General features: G+C 31.2%; 1 protein-coding gene across 6 annotated transcripts in view; it reads right to left on the reverse strand.

Moving 5' to 3' along the window:
- Positions 1-13,690, reverse strand: part of AGTPBP1 (ATP/GTP binding carboxypeptidase 1) — a 192,405-nt gene that overhangs the window by 93,783 nt on the left and 84,932 nt on the right. For 5 of the 6 annotated variants that reach the window (XM_081275394.1, XM_081275395.1, XM_081275396.1 and 2 more), the window contains 5 exons: positions 13,347-13,384; positions 9,524-9,732; positions 7,916-8,093; positions 4,922-5,019; positions 859-975 (listed from right to left, as the gene is read on the reverse strand). In XM_081275394.1, the coding sequence (XP_081131520.1) occupies positions 859-975; positions 4,922-5,019; positions 7,916-8,093; positions 9,524-9,732; positions 13,347-13,384 (640 nt within the window). The remainder of the gene's footprint in view (positions 1-858; positions 976-4,921; positions 5,020-7,915; positions 8,094-9,523; positions 9,733-13,346; positions 13,385-13,690) is intronic. The other variant, XM_081275399.1, reaches the window with a different exon arrangement.

A 13,690-nucleotide genomic window follows, 5' to 3' on the forward strand; every position in this document is an offset into this window, starting at 1 on the left:
ATGCCTTCTTTAAGCAACTGGGAATTAAGTATGGAATTTAGGGAGCAATAAGTTCATAAAAAGCGCTAATCAAATCTTAGAGATTGTCTGGTTCAAACTTATTTTAAGATCCTGAACCATTTCAAAGACTTATCTAAGGAACCACATGTCAGAAACAGAGCAAAAAAATAAAATAAAACAAAGGCATTCTATCCATCTACAACTACAAAAAAAAATAAAATTTTAAAAGAGGGGGGATTCTTAAAAAATAAAAAATGTGATGCACCAGCTGGGTACAGTGGCATCCGCATATAATCCCAGTGGCTCAGGAGGCTGAGGCAGGAGGATTTCGAGTTCAATGCCAGCCCCAGCAATTTAGCAAGGCCCTAAGCAGGACCCACTTTCAAAATAAAAAAATTAAAAGAACTAGGGATGAGGCTCAGTGGTTAAGCACCCTTGGGTTGAATACCTGGTACAAAAAAAAAAAAAAAAAGAAGAAGGGGAGAGATGCATCAAAGTAAGAAAGAATTGTAAAACTAGAATCCACCTCCACTCATTTTGAAGATAAGCAATTGTGCAGCATGGAATGTTGACATTAATTATCCAATATCACTCAGAAAAGCAATACTACTTCCAGTTCTCAGTGGACACAATAGTTTTAGTTTTTAGGTGGATACAAAATCTTTATTTTACATTCATGTGGTACTGAGTATCGAACCCAGTGCCTCGTGCATGCTAGGCTAGCACTCTATCACTGAACCACAACCCCAGCCCCTTACTTACATTTTTGTAAATGAAAAACAGTGACTATACGCCTGAGAAAGAGGGGAAAAATTTTTTTGTTAAAAATCAATGAACATTCAAATTTTCTGTTTGTACCTGAAAATCATCAACAAGTTCAGGGAAGAGGTGTTCATACATTTTTAGTTCTTCTATTGTTCGTCCTGGTACTTGCTGGGGTTTTAATTTGTTGATATCTGTTTCAATATCATCATTCTGAAATAATTAAAATAGCATGTCAACAGTTTTAAAAAATACAAAAATTACAGAATACACTTCAGATTTAAATGTTACATTTATTAATTACATGTAATTTAGAATACTACTGAAAAAGATTGTATTGACTTTATCTCAAATTCAAATTTGCTTACTCTTTTTTTATTGTTGAATTTTGCTTAATTTTGGTCATGGTTATTCTAATACAACAGGATACTTGGACTTCTCAAGACAAATACCTGTGTTAAGACCAAGGTTAAGTTTGTTCTCCTCAATCTCCCTAACTGCCCTCATGTTGGACTTATTAAAGGTCAATAAAACTTAGGAAAACGAGGAGCTGGGGCTATAGCTCAGTGGTAGAGCGCTTGCCTCACACATGTGTGGCACTGGGTTCAATCATCAGCACCACATAAAAATAAATAATGTTACTGTGTCCTTCTATACTAAAAAGTAAATTTAACAAAATATTTTTTAAAAACTTAGGAAAACGAAATTGAAAAACATGTATATATAATGAAGGTGGCAATAATCAAAATAGCTAACATTTATTAAACACTGAAAATACATGAAGCACTACGCTAAGTATTTTACACATATTATCTAATTTAATCTACATTTATAAAAAAACACTAATGAAGTAGTATCATTAGCTCCATTTAACTGAGAAGGAAAATGACATTAAGAAAAGTTAAGGAGCTTGCTAAAAGTTACACATCTTACAAAGAGACAACCAGAGTGCAAAATTTGTCAAAGTGATCTGAAAACAAACACCATACACAGCTAAGTAAGATGTACTGCCTCAATATCAACTAAGAATTATCACCCACTTTAAAACTCTCTGGTAAATAAAGTTCCCTTAGAAAAACTCAGTGTTGCTATTCACTGTTTTTCAAGGTAGAAAGCTATTTTCTAGGATCCTTAACAACTCACCCCATACAAATACAAAGTCATCATTACCTCCACAGATCACTAAAGAGAGATATAATAAGACCACTTATTACTTTTCAGTTCATACTATTTTTAATTTTCTATTTATCTTAGTACCAAAATAAATTACTTTTTAGTATTAAAATAAATTTAATTTAATACATTTCAATCCTTATATATGTTTCTGACTATATTTACACATAACTAGTAATTTAAAAGGAAAAATATACTGTATGCTTCTTGTTATTTCATATCAGGGATTTAGCGGTTATTTACATAACAATGAATGAGATTTTTTTCATTGCCATAAATAATAAAAATTGATTTTATTTAAATAATATTGTTAGTATATCATCACTGTATAATTATTACTACATGAATGTCATTTCATCTGTTATGCATTTATGAACCAATAATGTAATTATTTTCTTGATTAACATCTAATAAGACAGATAATGATTCCAAAATAAAATAATTAACAAAGGTAGTTTTTCTCTGAACACACTCATTCAATATTTAAAGTTATTTTGTGAAAATAGAGCCTTCCATTGTATAGTAGCTGTCTAATATAAAAATGAAAATTACTATAATAAAATAAGCATAGTGAGGAAAGAAAACTATTACTCTGAAAGCTCAATAGCAGGAAATTTTCTATTTGAGTTTGAGGAAAAAACAGAAAAGCTACTGATAGGCTCATCAAAAACAAACCAGCCTGCTACTACTCCTTAAAATTTTCCAAAGTTAAGAAAGGAACAAAGAATGTACTGAAGAAGTTTGTGCCTATCTGGAGATGTCTTCTAGAATCCCCAGGTTTCTATAAACACTCCAGACTGTAAAATCTGGGACAAACAAAATAGAATCATGATGAAGAAAGAAATCTGAGACTACAATCACAAGAGAATACAAATAAATATTACAACCACTACAATGTAGCAGTTCAACAGAAGCACAAAAGAAGTTATAGGATTCAGGTAAAAATAGGAAAAATGAGGAAATTTCCAGTGTTAACAGCCAAAAAAGTAAAAGGCAGCAAAAGAAAAGGGAAGAAAGGAAATTAATACCGCTCAGCAGTCTCAAAAAGCCAACAATTCTGTAGCCCTTGAAGAAAAGTAATATTTTAGTAGACTTATACAGCAGTAGTAAAGAGCCAGCATTCCACAGACTACTTTCTGAATCCTGGCTCTATCTCTTAGAAGTTAGACTGATAATGTCTCAGGGCCTCTGTTTTCTATACTGCTATGAGGATTTCAAGGTTAACATATGTAAAGACCTTTGACTAGCAAGGGTTAAGTGTTCAGTAAATATTACTACTATTTTTATTATAACTGGTGTGTTAAGGTAAAGTAGGGAAAATTTTACCAATCACTGACACCCCAATTGTAAGCCAACAACTCTAGTTTTCAAAAATGTCAATGTCACAAGCAAAGAAATCTATGCAAATTAAAGGTGACTAAGTAGACAGGACAAGTGACAAAATGTAATACAGATGACAGATTAGACAAGTGTCACTGTAAACTTATGAAGCTGTTAACTATATATGGTTATATTGATGTATTTATGGAAAAAACACCAAGATAAATGATACATGCAACATACTCGCAAATAGTAAAAACATATTTTAAGTGTGTTATTTGTGTGTATATGTCTACAATTTTCCAGAAGCAAACTCAGTTGCTGTTATAATTCCTATTGAGTTTTATTCCTCACCAATTTCTGTCTTTATATCTCTGACAACAGATATTTGAAATAAGAACTCTGAGACATGAAATATGAATTATACTGAACATATTTTGTTTTTAATAGATGTGAAAATATGTAAGAAAGACTCCTATTAAGAGGCAATATTTTAAAAGTTATTCTGGAAAATGTGGTATTAAGCTAGGAAATTTTACTTCCCCCAAATACTCACTTTCCAAAGAATCCAGATTACATTTTATATAGCTAATCTTATCTAAGGCACATTTTTATAGAGAGAATTTAAATTCTAACTGGGATTCTAATAGTTCTTTCTCTTATATCAGGTTCAGAGCCAAAAATGTGGTTCCCCCAAATGCCTTGACCATCAAAGCCTCAACTATTTTCCTTCTTGAGGTCAGATGCAGACATTGACTTGGCTAATTTAATAATTCTGCCAAAGCATGCCTTGGTGATCACATCTGGTTCTATACTGAAATTGATGAAACTGGTTCTATATTTGCTATTACAATAGAAATTTTCAGTATCTTCAATTCAGGAGAGTTGAATACTTACTTAGTATGCCCCATTTTTAATGCAATATTTCAAGATCTAAAAAGAAAAAGCCTAAGCAGGCAGGAGTCTAAGCCTCCCTCGCCAGAAAATCATACTACGCAATAAGCCAAACAGTTTAAAAATTAAAGAGACCATTTTTCTACAGATGTTATAGTAGCCCCTTTACCATTAAATAACACAGAGCAGTTTCTAAGCTTTCAGAAGTGCCATAAAATTCTGATACCCACCTGCTTATTTTACCCACATCTCTTGTTAATATGACAATAATTTCACATTTCCTCAATTCAGGAAATACTTCCCATCTTTTGCAATTAACTAAAACCTAAGAATCGTTAAGTAAACACAAATTCTAACAAAAGTGCATCAGTTATAGATTATATTTTCCTACTATTTTTATATCCCAGACTGTTGAGGAAGAGTAATGCATTTTGAAATAAGTTTGCAAAATAGAGTCTCAAACTTTAGATCTTAACCTTTCCTTAGATTTCCTTAGGTTTCAAAATCTAAGTAGGAGGGTTAAATAAAATCTTTCTGGTCAAAAACAGTGAAAAAATTTTCTTTAGGGTCTGTTTCAGATCAGTGGATTTAAAGCAGCCTTAGTTTTTCAATTACTTAGTGTCCATAATAAGCTATAACAAAACAATATGGATTAAAACAAATTGGTCTACCATTATGTGTGTGTGTGTGTGTGCGTGCATGTGTTTCCCAAACCTTTGTTTTACAACTGAAGTATATAATTTACAAAGGTGACTAATAAAAATTTACTAACCTTAAAATTTTGATCTAGGTCATCTTCATTTTCCATCTCACTTTCAGCTTCTAAATCAATATCATCGTTGTCATCACTTTCATCTACTACGTCATCCACTGTGATACAAAATGTGCTATAAGTAAGCATTCTACAATATGCACATTCAAAGCAGAATGTTATATGCATGAAGTATTTCAATAACAAAAATAAATGAGATTTCTTACTAAAAAAGTCACTAAGGCTCAACCAACTATTGGAAAAACCTATGAGATAGTATGTGAAAGTGCTTTTAAATTTAGCAAATATTACAAGAATAAATTAGTTTTTTATTAATGTTCTCAGTTTAAAGAAAAATAGTAAATGTCTTATCTTACAGTATCCTGAATGAAACATCCTGTTTCCTATTTATGATAAATTTCAATGACTCACTTCATCCTTTTATAATTACCCTCCCGTTTATTTCAATAACTATGTGCCAAATACTATGTTGTATGTAAGAAATATTTTTAGAGATGTGTTAATATAATCTCTACCCTCAGGGAGCTCATGAGGCTTGAGAGCAGAAAGAGCAAAGAAGTAATTATAAATACAGAAGAAAAATGTTACTGAAGGCATAAAATTCAAAATTCTATGGGAAAACAAAGATAACTAACCGCAAACTGCTTAAGGCTAAGGGATTGATCACTTCACAGAACAGGTGGTACTTAAGCAGTAACTCAAAGTAAGTATAACAGATTTCTAAGTAAATATAAAGGTGGGTAGGTATGGTTTTTAAGAAGAAGAAATAATAATTCTAGAATAAGGAAATAAGATGATATCTTTGGAATATAACGAGTAGGACTAGCATGCACTATCTGATTAGGAAAGTACTTAAAGGCAAGTAAGAATAAGAAAATGAAGATTATAATAATGTAGACCATAGTTTAGATTTTTTTTAACCTACAAAAGATAAGCACTGAAGATTTTCAAGAGGAGAATGGTTTAATTCAACTTGCATTTTCAAATGATCATTCTGGCAGGTGTGAGAGAGGGAGCATATGAGTGGAGCAAGGCCAATTAATAGAAGGGAAGACAAAACCTAACTAAAACAATATTAACAATAATGGGAATGAAGGAAGAATACACATTAAAGAAGAACTCAAAGAATAGAATGTAAAAAAAAAGAAAAAGAAAAACAAGGTCCATGGATGCGGGGAAGACAAGGGAAAAACAGCAAGAGTACTTTGAGGTTTCTCATGTAAGCATCAGTGCTTGTAAACAATACAGAATATATTTGTTTAAAGATATCTCCCCAAATTCTTTTGACTTCCATTTACAATGTGATATATATAGTAAAGATTATTGACTATCCCTTTAGAATCTTCTCTCCTTTCCTTTCTTTTACTAACAGAACCTCTGCAACAGGGATTCCAGCCTCCAATGCAGTATTTACAGTCATTCATATGAATGATTTTTGGCCAAGGGTGAATGATGCAAAAATACAAATCACAGGTCCCATTCTTTAAAAAGAAAATTGTCCTCACCGTTCTTTTTTTCATTCCCATTTTCCACATACACATGAGGAAACCACCATAGGAAATAATTAAAAACATCCTTTGATGAGCTAGTACAACAGAGGTCTACTGCCTAGGTTATAGGCAATCTTCTTGATACACATTTGAAGGAGAAAAAAAAAAACTTTCTAACTTGAGGTAGCATAGCAAAGGGGATCTGGGGACAGAATTCCTGTATTCAAAGCCTGGCTACCCAACTTACTGGCTATTTGATCTTAAGCAGTCACATAAGTTATTTGTATCTTAGTTTCCTCATCTAAAAAAAACGAATATGCTGACTCCCAATGTTCTTGTATTGTAAGACTTAATATATGTAAACTTTCAGGCAAAGACTGTGTTATAAAAATTTTTATGATAATTATTTGAGTAATATGCTATTGGGCTACTTTAACAGTATCAAATTGTCTCAAATTCTTTTCTGAAATAACAAAAAATGTGTATTCATATTGCATATGGTAACCTGGATCTATTTATACCTATACCCTAACAACAGTCAATCATGAATAAACAAGAACTGACATTTGGAGAAAGAGAGGGAACAAAGAACATCTTCGGAAAAAGTTAAGGGACTGAATTCAGTAAAGCCTACTGTAAACAGGAAAAATTATTTCTTGGACAGTGAGAAAGGAAAATACAGTTCAGCTTCTGAGACAAATTATGTTTTTAATTTTTATCCAAAACTTTTCTAATATTTCCTTTATATAGTATTTTCCTTTAGGTTTATACCCCAAATATGAAATATCAAATATCATACAGCTTAGAGTGCATGAGATCTTCTATTCCAAACATGCAATGGAATTCTTATAGCATTACCAATAATTAATAACATTAATTACTGTAGTTTAATCAAAAAATTAAAACCAGGGAATATACATCAAAATTCCGGTTACTCACTTCTAAAATATCTGTATCTTGTTAATATGAAAAAGTGAAATATAGGAAACAAATATCTTTTAGTAAGAAACTAGTTACATAAATTATACTACATCCTTATAATGTAACCATTAAAAGAAATGAGTCAAACTTTCTTGCAGACAAGTTATGTGCAAGTTTTCATTGAGCATAAACTATAACAATTTGGGTGATTCAGTTTTTTCTAACTTAAAAAAAAAGTTCACTAATGTGCAACAAATGTAAACCTAAACATAATTACCAAAATGTTTAATGTTCTTAACTTATATTTTGAGAATTTATATAAAGTATCAACTAATATTCTTAAGTGATATTTAAAGTTTCTTATAATGGACATTTACATATATGTAAAACATCCTATGCTATTTCCCTAAATTAGTAGAGTTCAATCTCTCATATTAAAGAAATATTTATTAACTAACATAATATGTAAAGGTTTATCAGGTTCATTAAAACCCTCTTTGCCAAATAATTAGGCACAAATAAAGAAAAACTATCAACAGACACACCGCTCCAATGGGAGACAGCATTCACCCTGTGGTCCTACCTTCAGGTGGTAAACTGTACAACTGTGCCACAGGTCCAGTAACAGGAATAACTGGCAACTGGAAATGGAAAGAACTCTTAATCGTTGGGAGTGGCAGGCGATTTTTGGGGAAACACTTCCTCATTATAAGACTGGAGGTGTTGACAAGAGGATCAAGAGTCCTGACTGCCAAACATTCCTGTTTAAAAAAAAAGACAATATATCTTTGGTGAGTAGCGAAACCAATTGTACTTTATTCCAGAAAAAGAAAATTAACGTTAAAAATTTTCTAGAGACAAACATCACAAAAACAATATTACAACACAGGATAATTGTAAAACAGCTTTACTGTTCACAGTGTCTATTATAAACAGGAATATCATGTAGAGCAAACTTAGTAGAACTTTTCCCTAAACATCTTAACTATGCAGAAGTCAGTACCATTTTTGATACTGAAAGTCACCATAGTACTATATATAAGTTATTTAGGGGACATGAGAAGGGGGAAAAATATTAAGAAAGTAAGAAATATAAGCAAACATGCATTTGCCTGAAATGCTCTCAGAACTATATCAGTTTTCATACAATGCACCTCTCATAAGTTGGCTATTCAGCTTATGCAAGAACAGCCTAACTACACTAATTTAAAAATTTAAGAGTGATTTGCTGCCAGAAAATCTATTTTGAGAAGGGTGAAGACATAGGGGATTTCAATTATGTCATATTATATTATTATTAGTTAACAGCTGACATTCAGATGGCACTTTTGATACATAGTAAAATTTTCAATACACAGTTTCACATTTGATCTGTCAAAACAAATGAGAAATTAAGGCCCAAAAATATTAAGTCACCTAACTCTTCCTCATAATATCAAATATCCATCACTGTCTGGATTAGGAAGAGTAAAAACAGGTATATATATGATTGCTCTAAAAAATACTAAGGGTAAACATAAAACATGCGTTTGGACATTTAACTATTGTCATGTAGAAAGATGATTTATCATGAGTAAAAGCCAAGACAGCACAACCAGGACAACTATCTGGCATTTTCTAAAGGACAAATTTATGAACTTCTAAAAACAAGAGGGTTGCATTACAACATTCCTATAGCCCATACCTGAGTCTTCTACAGATGCTAGAAAACATCTCACTAAATATACTGTCAAAAATGTTTAATGCTGAAGATGGCTGGCAGAACTAGAACTCCAGGTTTCCCTACAGTAGCTTCTCTATTTATTCTTATTCTTATTTCCCAGCAGGAAAATAAGCAGAATACTCAAAAACAACAGAATTGCCCTAATAGCTGTATAGGATCTACATAAAACTGAGTTATGTACAGCTGACTACACATTCTAGAAAGTTATATGGAATCCAATAGGTGGTTTTATGCATCTTCCTTTAATCTTTTGGGGGCAAAATCTCACATTGCAGAGATGTGCACTGACTACCTTCTCAAATTCAGTCTGAGTTCACATGTGAGAAATGATTGTGCCTTTTGGTTTTGATATTTTTTAAATATAAATATATATCATATACCCTTTCTGAGTATTTGCAAATTAATTTTCTTAAGAACCAAACCATATCACTAGAACATAAGTAGAGTAATACAAAGAAAATAACTCACTTGTGAAGTGTTATACAGAATTTTCATCCCATTGGCATCAATAAATGCTTTTCTTCCCAACTTGATGTTTGTAACACTTTTTAAGCTCTGTAAAATTCCTTTCCGAATGAGCATGTTTCTATGCCGATTATCATGGCGATGCCAATCTACATAAATTGTTAAAAGCACTTGGACATATCCTCTGTCTACAGCTCTCCTGGCATTTGTTTCTTTAACAAAAGAAATTGAGAAAGAATATTTTTTAAATGACAAGAGAAAGTACTGGAATAAATCAAATTAAAAGTATAACCTCAACTGTGATGAAAGGCAACTACATATTTAAATATGTTTTTCTAAGAAATTAAATATGACAAGTTCCAGAAAGCATTACGTTTTCCAGAAATTTTCCTGCCCATATATTGTTTAATGATTTCTAAATACCAAAATTCTTCATTAAATTATGTTTACATCTTTTTAAACCAAAAAAACTTCCTATATTTTAAAACTTATGAATATACTGACAATAAACCAAATGAAATGTATAAGCTTTTAACTTACTAGCTGTGAATATTATTTTGTTAAATGCTGTTATCACTTTTATTAACTTCTGTCACAAAATTGGTATTCCCAATGAAATTACCACCATTAAAATGTAATTCCTATACAAACTTTGTTTCCACTGAAATTAATTGCTCTAGTTATCCCACAATTATATAAACATCCATGCCATAACAATGCTAAGTTAAAAATACTTAAACAACTTTGCAGTAAATGAAAGGGAAGGAGCATTACATGATTAGAAAATAGTCATTCGAGGAATTAAATTTTGAATATAATGAGAACTACATTAAAGGTTTTCTGTAAATGATCAATTTGATTGGGATATAATTAACAGAAATGAATCCACAAATTCAACCTAATTTTATTATTTTTAAAGTATTAATATTTAAAATTATTAACTAAAAGAGTGCATTTTACTAAGATAGCAGCAAAGAAATTATATCATAGCAACATATTGAGCCACCCAGTGTTACTTTGGAGAGTGGATAATAAAGGCTACAACTTTGAATATTAATCCATCTCATGTTGTTTAACTACAATGAAATTCTGATTTCTTTTTTTCCCCCCTCTCTTTTTTGCAGTGCTGGGGATTGAACCCAGGGCCTAGTGCATGCTAGGTAAGCACTCTACCACTAAGCTAAATCACCAGCCCTCTAGTCTCTTCTTAATCTCAATTTCACCCACAAAATGACCTCTGATCTATGGCCTGGACATGAAGAAGATAATGATTTGAGTTGCCTGAAAGAATTATTCTATTGTCCAAGTAAGCCAAAACTGAGATAAACATACTAATTCCCTTTCAGAACTACATTCTGTTATTAGAGAAGGAAGAAACTCATCAAGGGAAGAAACATCTCTCTCATATGTGAAAGCTTTTAAATCCCTATTGTAAAAATTGCTAATTTACTAAGGCTGTGGCTATTTACAAAATCCGTTCAATTGGATTTTTTGTTTTGTTTTGGGTACCAGGGATTGAACTCAGGGACACTCAACCACTGAGCCACATCCCCAGCTCTATTTTGTATTTTATTTAGAGATGGGGTCTCACAGAGTTGCTGCTGAGGGTCTCTCTCAATAAGTTGCTGAGGCAGTCCTTGAATTTGAGATTCTCCTGCCTCAGCCTCCTGAGTTGCTTGGATTACAGGAATGCTCCACTGTGCCTGCAGTTCAATTGTTTTGACCAACAAACATTTCATATATTTAAATGAATATACACTTTGTTTATACCAACTGAAATTTACAAGCCTTTACTAGCTGTAAACACGATTTTGCTAAAAGCTACTATGATCACTGTAACTATTACAAACTATGTGTTTTTGTGGGAATTCCCAATAGTCCAAATGGTCTTCATGAAAAATGTTTAAATTCTTTATGAAAGATCAAATAAGAAACTTAGCTATAATTCAAAAAGGTACTGAGGTGATCCTTAAAGGAAATGAACAGAGCCACCTACAGTCTGCACTGAGCAGAATTAAAACAGATTATATAGGGATTTTTATTCATGTGTTCAGGGCACACAACTCACTATTGGCCTATTTCCTCATCTCTAATTAAAAGAAAATTTAAGTTTACCAGCACTGATAACTGAACTGTCTATCCACATTTATTTCAGTAGTCAAATTTATTCTTTTAAAGTAAATTATTGTTGCCCCACACACACAAAAAGGAATTTTTAAAAATATAAATAAGTAAAAATGCTCCAAAATGCAATGGTCCATTTAAATAAATGTAATGTGCTACTAAATATTATTTGGTATTATTACATTTCATCTTATTTAATGTCATATATAATTTGAAACTACATTAAATATAAACCACTTATCAATTACTTTTTTTATCCTGATAGACTAAACAAGTATGTCTGCCCAGCATTCTTCTTTAAAAAGAAGAGAAGGTATAAAAGGAAGACTATTATTTAAAACTGAAAAACATCAGACTTCAATCATCTTAGGTTAACCAATTTCTAAGGTTAACCAATTTCTACAAAATATTTGAAACTTCTGAGAGTTTTAGTTTGCACTGACTCAGAATTAATAACTCTGTTATCAATGATTCAGAAAATTAGTATGTTTTAATAAACTTTTAAATAGCTATTCTAATCCATTTCAAATCAGATTTACTCTTTATACAATTTGAATTACAAAATCAGAGACAACAAAGCAAGGTGACAAATAATCAGTAAATTCATATATGTGATCTTGGTTTAAAGTTTACCATATCACATGAAAATAAAGCTAAAGAGTCAACCTACATGAGTATCCTGTGTTTCATTTCAAGAGTAAATTTGTTAAGTGAAAACTCAGGTGTATAAATACTATGGTGATTTCTGAAATTTAACAAGACATTACTTTACTAAATATCAGATTTTAAATAATTATTTGCTAGTATTTAAAAAAAACAATTCTAACAATTCAGATTTAAGGGCAAGTAGGTCTCATCCTTGAAAGATCTTGAATAAATGCCTATCTTAGGAGGAGGGAGAAGGGAACTCCATCAACAGGTTAAATGTTAAGACTCAAATGTTAATTTATTCAATCAATCATCCATAAGACTAACAATGGGGGATTTGAGGGGTGGGGGCAGTGAACTGGGGATTGAACCCAGGGTCTTGTACATGCCAGGAAAGTGCTCTACCACCAGGCTATATCCCCAGCCCTGAATATGAAATTTAAAATAGATACTGAAAAAAAATGTAGAGGGGGGAAAAATGATTATTCTCCAAAAGCATCATAAGACACATTCTACTCTAATGCCTTAATTGTTAAGATAAAGTAATTTATTTTCTAAATAAATTTTTTAGACTATACATCTACATTAACAGCCACTTTTTAAATGTTATCAATTTGAATTTGTGCAAGAGAAAATTTCTATTAAAAGGCTCTAGGTTAAAATCATGTGCTATATAAAGAGTACAACTCATAGTAAAAGTTATATTTCTCATAATAAAAATTCTCAATATCATGTTAGTTTTACTCTTTCGATAAATGATACATGATATTTATTTATTTTACCTACTAATATAGCTTCATGTTTATATAAATACCTTAGAAATAGGAAATCAATGTGCTTAAATAAATTACACAAACGTACTGAACAAATTATAACTCAAAAAACATATAGCATTAGTAATATATATCAACTGCACTAGAAGATGAAATCAATTTCAACAATATTAAAAATCAGCTTTAAAACTAAACTAAATCTACATTTCCAGTTTCTTTAACATAGTAAATAGAATGCTCAGGAAAATAGTATCTAGTATTTCTAGTATTTAAAAACTTACTTGATTTTAGCAATGCAGCAAGAGTGTCTAAAGCAACCCTGTCAACACAACAAGAAAACACAAACAACAACAAAACTAGTAAAATTAATCTACAATAGTAAATTCATACAATCTTCTCAGATAAGTAATTCTATTAATCTATTCCAAACTTATTCTTGTTAAGAGCATCAATTACATATGGTGTTTCTCCATATTCATTTTCCCTTCCGCTTCAAATTAGATATGAAGAAGACTGAAACAGTAAAAGTACCAAAAATTTTTAAGAAAGAAAAAGAAGAAAATTAACATTGTCTAAGTCTTTATGTCAGAAGTTACATGAATGATATGTATCACTGACCCTGAGA

This window comes from Spermophilus citellus, assembly GCF_964194105.1.
Source record: "Spermophilus citellus genome assembly, chromosome: 2".
In the NCBI taxonomy this organism is placed as follows: domain Eukaryota; kingdom Metazoa; phylum Chordata; class Mammalia; order Rodentia; family Sciuridae; genus Spermophilus; species Spermophilus citellus.